Raw genomic sequence first — 14984 nt, 5'->3', positions numbered from 1 at the left:
AAAAACAGTCCAGTCATTTGTGAGGTATTAGCTGTAATGTCTCTGATTAAACTTAAGTGTCAACTTTTAGCAAACCCGCAGTAATTAATTATGTGCCTCCCCACAGGGCTCTAGTCACATTTTGTCACTTAACAGTTGACTTTATATAATGGAAGCAGCCATAGATTGCTTTAGAAATGGATTTTTCAAGCCCCTAAATGAGGCTTCTTATTCGTGGACTTACCCTACTGGTCAGTAACGGACTTTGCTCTAGCTTTCAAAGGAGCTGTGCTAACCCAAGTGGAAAGGCACTTTGGAAAGATACATCTGGGGTGGGCATAAGAAGTTCCCATTTGGACATCTCATTTATTACTGAATTAGTGTGATGAAGCTAAGGACACAAGGAAACGGTTGTTGTAAAGGGACTCTGTTAGGCTTTAAGTTGGAAGCAAACAAGGAAAAGACTATTATCAACTCCCAATCATCTCATAAGAAATGAACTTGGGAGTAACTCCAGAGAAAAGTGTCTGGATTTGATTACCTTGTTGAATGTTTCTAGCACTCAGCAGGCTGGGGCTTTCTGAAAACCTCCTAGTGCCATTCTTCAGTTGCTGGAATGGCCCAGCTGGACCACAGCCAAATCTTGGGTTGATGTTGGCCTTTTAGGGTCCTGGCTTTGATGTCAGGTCGTGGCTTTTTGCTGTGAATGACGATAACTGCCTTGGAAACACTCCCATTCTGACTCAAGAGATAAGTAATAGGGAAACCTGCCAACATGTGGGGGAGCTGATAGGGACCCGCATGCTACTGGAAGGCTCCCTGCCAGTCTGAGGGCCTGTAACCAGTGAGAGGCTGAGGTAGACTGCCCGTTGCCCAGGGTCTGTTCAGATTATGTTACACAGTTGCTACTTCCCTAACAACTGAGTTTGTCTGTGTGGTACAGGATTTACGCTTTGTCTAAATGAGAATTACTTGCTGTCTGGGTGTCCAGGCTACTGTAGAGCCCCTGTTTAAGGAAGCCTGTTATTTCTGGTTGGACTGCTTGGGACACAAGGCTTTGACAGAAAGGTAGGGAGGTATATCTGTTGCCTCATTTTGAAGATGAAAACCCAGAAACGGAAACTGTAGAGAACAGGAAAGAGCCTTAATACAGCCCAAACTGCTCATTTTTAGAGGATCTGTGACTTGGTCAAGGTCAATCTGAAAATCAATAGCAAAGTCAGGACTAGAATTCAGGTCTCCATATTTCCAGGCCAAAACTGTCCACCTGGTCTGCTGCCTACCAGGGCACATGTGCTGGGAAGTTCTGCACTATTAGAGAAGCGATGACCAGAAATGACTCAAGACACTGAGAAACCCATGATGGGATTTTCACTTTTCAAAGGTCCCTGCATAGGATATGTCGGTGTTAGAAACTCAATGTTTTTATTCTCCTTCACATAAATGTTTTTGATGGGTTATCTCAGAAGTTGCAGGTGGAAAGCAGAAGCACCTGAAATGAATGTTGTGATGAGGTTTTTTTTGTAAACTGAAATTTTCCAAATTATATGTTTGGTGTCCTGTGTTCAACGCTGCTTTGATACAGCAGCAGGCAGCATTCTAACGTGGGGAAGCCACAAAAGCCCACCCTCCTTCCACAGCCCTGTCCTACTCATCCAGGCTTTGGAAAAGAGAGAGCTTGTAAAGCAATCATTCTCTATGGAGAGCATTTTTTTATTTTTTTGCCTAGCCCTGACAAAATGAGAGAGATTTTTTTCATAGCATTTCTACTGCGACAGTACTCAGTGCAAAAGATGATCTTGGATGGGATTTTTTTTGCTTTGTTTTTTTTTTTTCCTAATATGTTTTGCCTAAAACCCTTGACTTCATTCAGTATCACTCATAGGGGGCTGGGGTTGACTGGGTTTTAATATGTTAACCCAGGAGGCCCCGGCAGATGCTCATAAGTGCTGAATACAGTAATGCTGGGAGACTGGAAAAGTTGACTATAGTTTATCTCTTCTAGACATTGCATTCGTGCATTTGGGGAGCTGCATTTTCACAGATGTATATTTCTTACTGTGTACCTGATTTTCCTTCCAGGCACATGGTTAAGTTGTAGTGTGCTGAAATTAGAATGTGAATGGTAAAGCTTGGTTTTGGTCCCTGAACTTGCCTTCCCACTTTAACAGTTCCAGAGGTTGCAAATTCAGATGCTTTTAGGGTAATATAAGTGTTTAAAATAAATTCTACTTAGCTCCAGCTGATTGTTGTCTTGTGGGGCCATTTTTTTTTTCAATTAGAGGCCAGAGACCAGATTCATTTGTGAAATCTCCCTATTTGTAAATGTTGGTAACTGATTCAAAAATGTTTATTTTTGAGACAGGATTTTGCTCTGTCACCCAGTGGCGCTATCACAGCTCACTGCAACCTTGAACTCCACTCCCACTTGGCCTCCCAACATGCTAGGAGTATAGGCGTGAGCCACTGCAACCAGCCTCAAAAATGTTTAAAACACTGTGTTGTCTAAAGGAAACATGCACGGGCCATGTGGCTTCTGATCAAGACTTCTTGCCTTGCCCAAGAATTCAAGCAACACATATTTTACTGAAATAAATGTTGCATGATCTCTTAAGTGTATAAATTTTATAATTTAAATATCTCTTTTCTCTTAACTGAAAAATCTAACACATATACAACAGGCCAAGAATAACCCTTCTATTTCTAAGAAAATGCTGTCAGTAAATGAATGTACCTTGGAGCAAAGTACAGAAGATTTTTATATTTCATAAATTATTCCCAGTGGTTCCAGTTTGGCATAGAGCAAGGACGCAGACTGGTTTCTGAGAACCTCCCCCTCGCCCCCCACAGGGCCTGGCTTTGGCACAGAAAAGGCCACACAGCTCCTCCATCAGGCCTTGGCAGCTACAGTCCTTACTGGTGGAGACTGATTTTTCTACAGATAGGCTCAAATTTTATCTCACACATGCTAGATTTTTAAATTGGAAGTTACAAAGGGTGTGAAATGAAGTGTGAGAAGTATGGTGGTGGGTGTCTGTGTGCATCCTCGGTGCCCAACCCCCAGAAGCATCAAAGCCTGAGGCTCAGACTCTCCTGGGCATTGCCCAGGTCCGCTGAAAGGAAGGTCCTTCCAGTCTGAGAAGCTGGGAACTTGCTGAAGTTTGAAAAGCAATTTGCCCTTTGGCTTCATATGAAGAGATTTACCTCCAGATCGTGATGAGTGAAAACAAAGATTTACAGGTGGTTGGTTGGTGTTGGTTTTTTTTTTTTTTTTAAGCCAACTATGATCCCATCAATGTATTTCTAAGGAAAATGTAAACTGTTCATACATTCTCTTAAACATCACAGTGAAAAACAAGTACCCGTATGTGTGATAGGGCAGGCAGAAGGCTCCACCTGCTCTGCCCTTGGCAAAGGCCCTTGGCCGCACTGGTGAAAATGCTGGCTTGGCTTCTGCATGGGTACCCATGTTGTGCCATCCCACGGGAGCACCGGTGGACCCCAAGGGCAGGGCAGGGCAGGGGGAGAGGATCATTTGAAATGTTTCCGGGAGCTCTATCCAGCTGTCTCAGTTTGTCTTCCAGCCTGGGAAGCTGCACAAAGCTACAAGGACACTGATGAGCCCATGGATCTGTTGCCATTCTCTAGGGAAGATCTGGCTTGGAGTGTGGCTGCCTGGATTCGAAAATGTGTCCTTGACTCCATGGAATAATTCTTGTAGTTTTGCCTGGAAGTGAGCAGAGAATCAGAGATGTGAGGCTGCTTGCTCCCAGAAGTCCTTTTCTTCAGTTTGAGCAGTGCGAGACCCACCCTCTTCCGTGTCCAAAGAAAGAGTTAAGTGGCCTGGGAGGATTGCTTGAGGCCAGGAACTCAATACCAGCCTGGGCAATATAGCAAGACCTCATTTCTTTAAAAAAAAAAATTTCAAAATTAGCTGGGAGTGGTGGTGTACGCCTGTAGTCCCAGCTACTCGGGAGGCTGAGGCAGTAGGATTGCTTGAGCCCAGGAGTTTGAGGTTGCTGTGAGCTAGGCTGACGCCACGGCACTCTAGCCAGGGCAACAGGACAAGACTCTGCCTCAAAAAAAAAAAAAAAAAAAGTTTAGCCCCACCCAATGGGAGGATTAACCTTAACGGAAAGGGTCTGTAGCCCCTCACCCCTGGTATCATGCCCACTGATACCACTCTTGGTCCTGTTGAGTAGCGAAGCTTGAATGGGTGGTTTTGGGAGATAGATCCCGGGACTGGAAGGCAGGAGACCTGGGTCCTCAAACCAGCAGAGCAGCTCGTTTGTCATGTGACCCCAGGCAACTCACTTCCTGCCTCGGATTGTAATTGCTCATTTGTAAATGAAGAGGAAGCCTTCCTATGCCAGGTGAGAGCCCAGCTCCCAAGGATGCAGGTCCATTCTCTGGACGGCCATACTGCCCTTGCCACTCACTGCTGCCTGGCCTTCTGCCCCCAGCCAGCTCCTGAGCTGAGCTCAGAGGAGCAAAGGACAGATTGAGGCTCCCCAAGCCTTACTTGGCAGATTCCAGGAGTTTGATGGCCTCTTCGTTTCTGCCTTGCTCCATAAACAGCAGGGCCAGCTCCAGCAGGGCATTTGGGATCAAGTAGTGGTCATATTTAATCTTCTTTTCACTGCAGAACAGAGGAGGACGTGGCTCACAGGCTTTGCCCTTGAGATGTCTTTCAGTTCCGCCTCCTGAGCCTTCCCCAAACTTCATGTGAGGATTTCCTGATCTGAATTTCAATTTTGGAAGGTTCCCACTACGTAGCACTAGAAAGCCTTGGATCCATGGAAGAATCTTCCAGTCTTGTATCCTGGGCCCCAATTCCCTGACAGCCTACGGCTCCTGTCATGTCCTTAGCCCACTCTCACCTAAGCCCCAACCCCGCTTTTCTCCATGTCAAATGGTTTATTAAACTGGAAAATCTCCTTCTCTGATCTGGCCCCTTCTGACCTGCCCTCCATGCTGCCCCAGAGACATCTTTTTAAAACCCATGTCTGGCCGGGTACACTGGCTCACACCCGTGATCCCAGCACTTTGGGAGGCCGAGGTGGGAAGACCATTTGAGCCCAGGAGTTCAAGACTATCCTGGGCAACATAACGAGACCCAGTCTCTACAAAAAAATTTAAAAAAAAAAAAAAATTAGCCGGGTGTAGTGGTGTGGACCTGTGGTCTCAGCCACCCAGGAGGTTGAGGCAGGAGGATCACTGGAACTCAGGAATTTGAGGTTCCAGTGAGCTATGATCATACCACTGCACTTAAGCCTAGGCAACAGAGCAAAACCCTATAACAAAAAAACAAAAATACAAACCAAGTCTGCCCTGCTTGGTTTCCTTCCTGGTTCTCTCCTATCTGCAGGATAAAGTTTAGCCTTGTGAACAAAACATCCAGGCCCTTCTCAGTCTACGCCTCCTCAATTCATCTTCAGCCTGGGCAGGGAAGGGTCTAATCACCATCACCCCAACCTCGGGAGTCTTTCCTACATTCAGGCATTTGCATATGCTGTACCTGCTCCACCCCCCCCTGCTTTCTCTGCTTGGTAAACTTCCCAATTTAAATGTTGGCTCTGAAAAGCCTTTCCTGGTACCTCCCATTATGTTTAGGTCCCTCCTCAGGGCACCTACTGTCCTCTCGGCCTTCCTGTAGCACAGCCTTGACCATCCTAGGTGGAGCCGCCTGTAGCCAGCCTCTGTAGCATGTGCACTCCCAAGGGCAGGGCAGAGCCGCTGAGGCACGCTCTGGGGCACTGTTCACTTGAAACAACATGGGTGGGCTCCTGGAGTCAGGCAATTTGGTAGCCCTGGGGGCTAGGTCTGAGTTATCTGTGCCCCTTGTGCCCAGCCCAGGTGCTGGCACAGAGTGGACAGGTACATGTGTGGTGAACGGGGCTGGCACAGGTCCTCACTGGGCATGAGGATGGAGAAGCACTGACAATTCCACCCAGGAGACCCGGGCCCAGCAGGAGCAGCCGCAGAGGCACTTACTTGGCAGAGATGATCCTGAAATTCTCCTCCGCCTCCTGGACACGGCCCAGGTATTTCAGACACAGGCCTTTCAGCAATTTCACCAAGCACTCGTCATCCACTGAGTACTCATTCTCTGAAAATAGGGATGTGAGGGAAGAAGACAGACAGGCTTGCTCATTTCTGCATTAAATATGCACAGAGCCTCTACTGTGCTGGGCCCAGGGGACACAGGTTAATCAGACATGGTCCCTATTCTCAGGGGGCTCACATTGGAGAAGGAAAGGCAGAGACTGAGACAATGACTGAAGGAAGCCCAGGGGCTGTGGGAGCCCAAAGGAGGCTTTGACCCTACCTAGGGGACAAGGGCTAGCTGCTTGGAGGAGGTGACATTGGAGCTCAGTCTAGAAAGACAAAGGACAGTTCCCAGGGTAGAGAAGGGAGGAAGGACATTTTGGCAAAGGGAACCTTCAACTGTGAAGACCTGACCTAGCCTGGCAGGTTCCAGGGCCTGAGTGTAGTCACCTGGGCCTTTTTCCAGCATCTCTTCAGCTTTGGTGATAATCTCGAGGATCCCGTCTGTGAGTTCCTGCTGCTTCCCAATCACAGCGTAGCCATTCCAGATGTACATCATTTCCTGAGGGCAGGGGGGGCAAGTTAGTCCTAGGTTTCTTCCCCAATGGGGCCTCAGTTTTCCCATCTGTAAAATGGGCAGCTCAGATCAGAGGATCACTAAAGGCCCTTCTTGCTCTTATCATCCATGACAAGTCTCAGCCCAGTGTGTAAAGCTACGGGCTCAAGGAGATTATGGAGGGCCCCTTCACTTATTGCTGAGCTCTTGCCTTACCCAATGAGGATTTCAGATGGATCAATGTTCTCACTGTTCTATTCATAGCTACCAATACTTTTCAGCTACTTTTCTGCTTGTCGCTTCCCTAGGTACTATTATGCCCTTTTTCCCAGTCTGTGTGCAAACTTTTTCCATCCTTCAAAGACCAGGCCATGCCCCATGCTTTCCAGGAAGTTCTTCTCCGTCTCCAGCTGGCAGGGCCTCCTGCCATATTGGAGGAACCATAATTTACTTAAGCACTTCAGGACAACAGAGTTTAAGACTATGTCATCTTCTCTCCTATTCCCCCAAAACAATGGGCTCAAAAATGACAACTCATATTCTATTTCCTTTAGACTTATCATCATGAAAACCATAAAACATATCCTGATTCCTTTTTTTGTCTGGACTTCCAGGAAGCTCAGAATACTAAATTAAATTTTCATTCATAGTAACCCTGTTAGCTTAACACATTGACTGCCACACTAGGAAAAAAAAAATTTCCCTGGGGCCACAGTGTTTTATTAAAACAAAATGATCCTTTTTAATTTGTTATTTTTTATTGTTTTCTGTGTATGAGTTATATGCAATGCAACCCATGTTTTTCAAATTAAAATGTCAATATTAATTGTAACACTAAGAACATCAACAAGATTTTCACAGACCAACTGTGGGGTTTTGCTTCACAAGGCCCTGGGCCCAAAACTAGTATCAGTTAAATATAACTCACAAGGTAGTTAATGTGTTAAATTAGCATTTCCTAAACTATCAAACCAAGTAATGGATATGAAAGTGCTCTGTATAAAGTTCTAGAAATACATTATTGTTGAAGTTCTTATTATTATGTTCTAGGAAGGAAATTTAAATTTAGACCAGTATTTCTCAAATTGTTCTGTGGTCCCGAGTTAGCAAATGTTTCATTTTTTAAAAAAAGGGTTCTGTGGCCAAACAAGGTAGGGAAAAACCTCATCTTTGAGCTTCTTGGAGACTCACCACGCAGATTAACATAAAAAGGCTCCAAGAAAGTCTACAGTGTGTAAACTTTGTTTAGGCCAGTCTTTCCCAAACGTACTAATCACAGAAATCACTTTATGCATAAACAGTATTTTGCAGATTACAGTTTGGGAAATTCTCCCCTAAATTTTTAGTATAGTTACTTCCCTCCCCTTCTTAAAAATATCCTCCTTCTCCATTTAGTAGTAATAGCTTTACTATAAAATATTTTAAAATTTGTTTAGAAAATATTCAGGATATAAGCTCTAAATAAAATTCTATAGAAATACAAACTTTTCAATTTATAAATTGTTTAACATATTTTCTTAGTTGATTCTCATAACTGTTCTATGAAATGGGAAAAATATATATTATTATCCTCATTTTGCATTAAGGGAAGATGGAACCTATCTAAGGCTACACAATTAGTGAATTGTAGAGCCAGGACCAGAAAAAGGTCTCTGAAGCAAAGCTTCCACTTTTCTAGCTGCTTTACTATTTGAATAACAAGGACTCTTAACAAACTGGAACGTCACCTGATGCCTGCTCAAATCATGCATGAAATTTCAGCATTATAATAATGGCTTGGAGTATGGGTTCTGAAGCCAAACTGCTGAGTTCAAATTCTGACTCCAACTCACTAGCTGTGTGACCTGGACAGTGCTTTTTTTTGTTGTTTGTTTTTTTTTTTTCTTTTTTTAAGACAGAGTCTCACTTTGTTGCCCGGGCTAGAGTGAGTGCCATGGCGTCAGCCTAGCTCACAGCAACCTCAAACTCCTGGGCTGAAGCGATCCTACTGCCTCAGCCTCCCGAGTAGCTGGGACTACAGGCATGCGCCACCGTGCCCGGCTAATTTTTTCTATATATATTTTTAGTTGGCCAGATAATTTTTATTTCTGTTTTTAGTAGAGACGGGGGTCTTGCTCAGGCTGGTCTCGAACTCCTGACCTCGAGCGATCCACCCGCCTTGGCCTCCAGAGGGCTAGAAATACAGGTGTGAGCCACCGCGCCCGGCCTGGACAGTGCTTTTTTAATCTTTCTACTTATCTATGAGGCCTTGCTAGCCCCACCTGTAAACTGGAGACACCACCAGCCCCTACTCAGAGGGTTGATGAGAGGTGCAAATGAGGCAATAGGGAATATAGCAAGCGCCCAGTAGCACTGTTGGCTATTACTTACTTACTGTTAGTTCAGAGTTGAATATAACATGAAAAGGTTGGTCACATGAAGGGGACAGTGTAAACAACAGTTAAAATCATCTGCCTCATATAAACACTGAAGCAGACTGGCTGGAAACACAGACAGCCAGGTGGTACCCCGTCTGGGCACAGGGGCATGGGGCTGTCCAGGAGGGCTGCTCTTGCGGCCTCCTGGTATCTGCAGCTGCTCACCTGTCTCCTCTCCACTCCCACACTCAATGGACCATCACTTTCACTGTCTTTCTATTGTCTTTTTTAGAGACAGAGTCTCACTCTGTGGCCCATGCTGCTAGAGTACAGTGGCACCATCAGAGCTCACTGCAGCCTTGAACTCTTGGGCTCAAGCAATCCTCCTGCCTCAGCCTCCCAAGCAGCTGGAACTAGAGGCCACCACTTCCAGCTAATTTTTAATTTTTATTTTTTTTTAGAGACAGGGTCTTGCTATGTTGCCCAGGCTGGTCTCAAACTTCTGGCCTCAAGAAATGCTCCCACCCTGGCCTCCCAAAATGCCTGAATTACAGGTGTGAGCCACGAGGGCCCTGGACCATCACTTTATAACGGGCAGGGGCTGAGTCAGACTCATCTGTGTTCCTCTTCCCCAGGGTCCAGGTAAATTGTAAAACCCTTTCCAGGCCCAAGGCATGAAGGCCTTTCTCCTCATCCACTTCGGTGGCTCTCAGCTAATCCCCAAAATCCTAAACCAGAGGGCAGGACCAGTCTAGACCTTCCTACCCACCAGAGCAGGGATTGGCAATGAGATCGGGTTGGGGGAGAGGTAGCGTCTGGATTTGCGGATGGCAAACTTCTCTGTGGGCAGAGATTTCCCAGCAATCTTGAGCTTCAGGCCTGGCACAGCTCTGCAAAAGAGATGGAGAAGATGAGAAAAAGCAAGGGAGGACTGAGGGTCCCCATCTTACCCAGCCTCTGCTTGGCCCTTCTCTGGGCCTGTTTCCCCACCTGTATGATGACAGTGTTGGACCCTAAGGAACCTCATAGGTCTGAAACAGCCTGTGTCTATGGTCTTATTTCACAGGCCCTGCCCAAGGCGTGGCCACTTCCTGTGGATGGACAAGGGGCTCTTCCGCACCAGCTGGCAGAGGTGGGAGTGGGCCTGCTCTGCCTCCTACTTCCACTTCTCTCTTCCACTCCCAGGCCCCATTTCTGGGGAGGGCCCTATGGAAATCTAATCCCATTTTTCACAGGAGAGACTAACACCCAGAAAATGGGTGGGAGCTATCCAATACCAAACAGGTCAAACCCCTAATTAACTCTTGCCTCCTGAGTTGTGGCCTTCTCAGCTGTTTCCAAGGGCAGAGCAAAATATATGGAATGCAGCTGGGCGAGCCTCCACATCTGGGCCCTCACTCGCCCAACTCCATCCCACCCTCCTCTGATTTCTGCCACAGTCACCAGGTGTGGCTGTGACCTCAGGCCTGAGCCATTTAGGCTCAGGAAATAGCTGGATGTAGGTGTGAGGTCCCCACACACTGCTTACTCACTGTGGAACCTCTCTGGGCCTCAATTTCCTCATCTTTAAACTGGAGATGACACCCACCCTCCCTCACAAGGCTTTCTGGAAGAGTTATATGAGATGGGGACATGGAGTTCACTGTAGTAGCAGGAACTCCATAAGTGATAAATGCCCTATTAGTGTGACAGCAGGAGCCTATGAAGCTCATATGACACCCACTTCCAGGTCTGCAAATTGGGGCCAACCTCACCTTGACGGGAGGAAGGCTCTAGGCTCCGTCCTCAGCCTGCCAAGGCTGAGCTGTGCTCTAATGACCTTTTGCAGGAGGTAAACACAGTGGTACAGATAAGAATGAAAACAGCCACCACTTGGCGAGCAGCTTACTAAGTTCCAGGTCCTATGCCAGACTCTTTAAATATATTATCTAGTTGATTCACAAAACAACCCTGCAACATGAAGGTTGTTATTCCTATTTTATAGTTGCTGAAATTGTCCCAGGTGACATAGCAAAGAAATGGCAGAGGCTCAGTTTAGTCCCGCTCGTTTGAGTCTAACTCTTGGGCTCTGTGCTCTGCTTCTCTGAGTGTATCTGGTTAACTCAGCAGAACGAAGGACCTTCCCCTCTCCGGACCTTAGAGTTCACATCTGTCCTACTGAACAGATGAAAGAGACTCAGTGGTAGAGGATGTTGACAAAACCACTTCTGGGAAAGAAAACCTCTGAACAGATTCAAAGGGCTCTAACCAGCAGCTGCAGCAGCACGGGGAGGGGAAGACAAGCTCACGGGGCAATCCTGGGGCAGGGAGCTCGGAGACGGGGGGGGGGGGGGCGCGGGGACACGACCACCCCGCCACCCCCTCCCTGGCGCCCAGTCGGAGTGGCCTGGCTGGTCTGTGCACAGCTGAGGCCTGTGATGGGAGCGTGACGGTAGGACCCACCTAAACAACTCCACTTCGTCATCCCCGAAAGGCTTGTAGTCCTCCTTCCCAAACATGCTGAGGTAGGCGGCCTTCATGTAGATGTAGGTGGCCTGTGCGAGGCAGAGCAACAGCCCGGTGTGAGCGGGCCCCCGGCCATAGCCAGACCCCCCTGCGCCCCGCACAGCAGCCCACGCCGCCGCCCAGGGCCCCGGCAGAAACCGAGGCCAGGAAGCCTACGCCACCGGAGGGCTCGAGCTGGGAGTGAAATCCAGGCCAAGCCGTGTGGAGGCGGCCACCCTCTCCACCCGAAGCCGTGGAGAGAAGGACCCAAGCAACTGGTGACGGGCAGGACACGCGAGGCTGGGATGGAGACACCGGCCAGGGACAGCACTCAGGGCTTCTGGAAAGCGAGAGCCCCAGAGTGGGCCCTTGAAGGACCCCGGGAAGATTCGCAGAGGCCCAAGAAAGGGAGGCAGCCTGGGCAAAGCCCGGGAGGGCAGGCGTGTGCGGGTAGGATGCGGCGGAGAGGCTCGAAGCCCGGGAGGCACAAAAGAGGTGAGACCAGCAGCGTGGGCAGGGCCCTGGGCGGCGCTCAGCTCAGGCCTCCTGGGGAGAACTGTCGCACTGTGTGCCAGGCACCTCACATCCGGCACACCTGATCCCAAAGACGGTGCCAGAAAGGAATCTGTTCCCCACCCCTGCTTCCTGGGCCCCCAGAGCTGCTGGGGCAGAGCCGGGAGTCGACCGCAGGACCCGGTCCACCGGATCCACTACCAGCCCTGACGGACGCCGCGCCCCGCCCTCCCCGACGCCCCGCCCCTCCGCGGACGGTCCTGGGAGGGGAGCGGGCTCTGTGCTGCCCTCCAGTGGCCGAGCCCTGAACCACAGCGCCTGCTTCCAGGCCGAGAGGGGAGGGTGGCGGAGGAGACGGACCAGGATTTCCTGAGGTTTGGTCTCCACCCGGCAGCCCCACCCACGCAGGCCTTTACAACACGAGGAAAAGCTGGTCTTTGTGGGCTACGGTGGGAAGTGTCTCCCTCACTGAAAACTGTTCCCCGTCCCATCTTGAACCTCCGGTGTCGCTCTTGCCCTCTCCCTCTCGTCTGCCCCTGCCGTGGAGGCACCAAGTCCTAGTGGCTTTACCTCCTGTCTAGCTCCTGAATGCCACTAACTAGCCTTGCCCGTGCCACTCTCTTCATTATCGCCCCACCATCTCCGCACCGCCTAGCTGCTCCAGGCTACCAGGGTGTCTTCCTTCTGCCCTGCGGAGGTCTGGGCTCTGCCTGCTCCCGCCCCATCTCGGACAAGCCATTTCCCACACCTTCGCCACTCTGATCTCTTTAAGTCAGATCACGTCAGCGCCTTCTGGAAAACTTCTGGTGATATCCCATCACACTTAGGGTAAAATCCAAACGGGACTGTGCACAATCCCCGCCACACACGCACATCACTCCCTCCAGCCAGCCAGCGTAGCATCACTCCAGCCTCGCTGGCCTGGGGCTGTCCCTAGAATATATCAAATGCACCCCTTGCCCAGCCCTTGCCCGCAGCTCCCTCTGCCTGAACATCCCTTCCAGATGGCCACCCACGTGCCTGCTCCTTCATTCCATGTCGGTGCCCTCTCCCAGACCTGGCCACGCCAGACAAAAGAGCCCCCCACTCCCTGCCCCTCACTTTGCTTGGTCCCTACTGCACTTACTGGAACCTGGCATCACATTACACTGGACATCAATGTGTTCGTCTATTCCTTGACTCTTTCCCCACCAGGACTGAAGCCTTGAGAGGGCTCTTTGCTCTGTTCACTCTTGTATTTCCTGGCCTAGAACAGGACCTGGCACGTCAGGGTGCCCAGAAATTGCAGGTGGGATTTCCAAAGCACAGATCTAAACCCCAAGCCTTCAAGGGTCCCCTACTGTTAAAATAAAGCCCAAACAGCCACTCACATGTTCCACGACCTGCCCTAAACTCCTTTTCTGGCTCATCTTCTGCCATTTCCTCCCGCTCACTCCTGCAACTCCACCCCAGGCCTTTGCCCATGCTGCTCCTGCCTGGAATGCCATTGTCCCTTCCCAGCCAGGCGCATTCCCCAGCTCATTCCTCCAAGAGCTTCTCCCCCCACCCCACAAAAAGCTCACCCTCATTGCGCCACCAGGAGTTAGGCTGGATGCAGTGACTCAGCACTGTGGACATCCACACTCCCCAGGGATGTTATGGGGCCATGCTGATGGCAGACAGCAGCTGTTTCCCCTGATCCAGGCCCCCTGCGCTCCGGCCATACAGAATCCCCTGGCAGCACCCTGGCTTCCGAGACTTTGCTCCTGCTGTTCTCCAGGCTTAGAGTGTCCTCTCGCTTCCTCTGCTCTGCCACCCTAATTCTTCATCCTTCAAGACTCTGGTCAGAGGTCTCTTGTTCCAGAAGCCTTCCTTGTCCTCTTGGCCAGGATGCCCAGGGCTGCCTCTGAGCTCCCTAGGATTCCCTCATCATAGTCCTGAACATGACACTGTCACCACCTAGCTTCTGGCCATCTCAACCTCCAGGCTGCAAGCACTGGGGGAAACTTGAAGCCTCCACAGGGTTGACCTTAAAAGGTCCAGAACAGAGTGGGCTGCCGTGCAGGGGGGCTGGTGCATACGGCGTGGCCAGAGGCCGGGTCCCTAGGACAGGCAGTTGGCAGACTCTGTGGTGGCCAAATGCTGGAGATTAGGAATGGATGAGGCCCCAGAACTTGGGGTGTTACAATCCCCATTTTTCACAGCAAGTCCTTTTGAAGAGAGTGGGGGACCAACCACCCCAAAGTCACAGTGATCTGGGGACTGAGCTGGGGCTCAGCCAGACTTCCTGACACCTGGGAGGCCTGGCCCTCCCTCTGCTCCTCACAGCAGCTGTGTGGCCACCCCAGGCGTCCCTTTCCCTGTGTGGGCCCCGCCCAGCTGCCTGCCTCACTCCACAGGAAGGCTTCCAGATTCACTTTTAGTTCAAAAAGACTCCCTGGGGCTTTGTTCTTGCTGGGAGCAGGGAGGAGGGAGGAGGTGAGGAATGGATGGGGCCAGGCCTGAGGAAGCACCTTCAACAGCAGGGTGGGCTCAGGGCAAGCCTGGCCTCCTCTGGAGGACCAGAGGAGCAAGGGGAAAGCAGAGGCCTCTGTGAGTCACACAGAACCATCCTCAAATCCAGTGTCTGTCACCAACAGCTATGTGGGCCAGGAAAGTCACATACTCTCTCTTAGCCTCAGTGGCCCTCATGTGCCCAGTGGAGCTGGTAACTTCTTCCCGTCTCACTGGGTGTGGTGTGGAGACACAGTGAGAGCTCAGTGGAAGCCTGCTCCTCCCCCAGCCCCACCTGCCCAGACCCAGAGAATTCCCCAGCCACCTGGCCCCCAGGCAGGGGCACTGAAGGACTTCCTTCTTCAGAGGGGCTAGATGCAGGTGACAAGCAGGTCTCCTGACACGTGCCAGTGCAGGCCAGTGCTAATGGCTGCTTGGAGCGCTCTGCAGAGAAGGCCTCTAAGCACAGCAGGCTCATGGCAGAGTGCCAGGATTGATTAGCAATGTCTGCTGTGGGCAAGTGATGCTGTGTTTGCAAATACCAGGTTCGATGCTCCCTGAGCTAGGGGATTCTA

The 14984-nt window shown here is 50.0% G+C and overlaps 1 protein-coding gene across 8 annotated transcripts in view; it reads right to left on the bottom strand.

The window, feature by feature from the left end:
- Nucleotides 1-2662: 2662 nt before the first annotated feature.
- Nucleotides 2663-14984, bottom strand: part of TTC39A (tetratricopeptide repeat domain 39A) — a 39438-nt gene continuing 27116 nt past the window's right edge. For 6 of the 8 annotated variants that reach the window (XM_045548053.1, XM_045548054.1, XM_045548055.1 and 3 more), the window contains exons 13-18: nt 11383-11474; nt 9710-9830; nt 6478-6589; nt 5974-6088; nt 4502-4618; nt 2663-3706 (exon numbers count right to left, since the gene is read on the bottom strand). In XM_045548053.1, coding sequence (XP_045404009.1) covers nt 3583-3706; nt 4502-4618; nt 5974-6088; nt 6478-6589; nt 9710-9830; nt 11383-11474 — 681 coding nt within the window. In that variant the 3' untranslated portion in view covers nt 2663-3582. Of the gene's footprint in view, nt 3707-4501; nt 4619-5973; nt 6089-6477; nt 6590-9709; nt 9831-11382; nt 11475-12019; nt 12175-14984 lie in introns of those variants that run through there. The other 2 variants (XM_045548058.1, XM_045548057.1) reach the window with 2 other exon arrangements.

The sequence above is a fragment of the Lemur catta genome, chromosome 3, assembly GCF_020740605.2.
Source record: "Lemur catta isolate mLemCat1 chromosome 3, mLemCat1.pri, whole genome shotgun sequence".
NCBI lineage: Eukaryota > Metazoa > Chordata > Mammalia > Primates > Lemuridae > Lemur > Lemur catta.
This window is presented reverse-complemented; position numbering and strand designations above follow the sequence as displayed.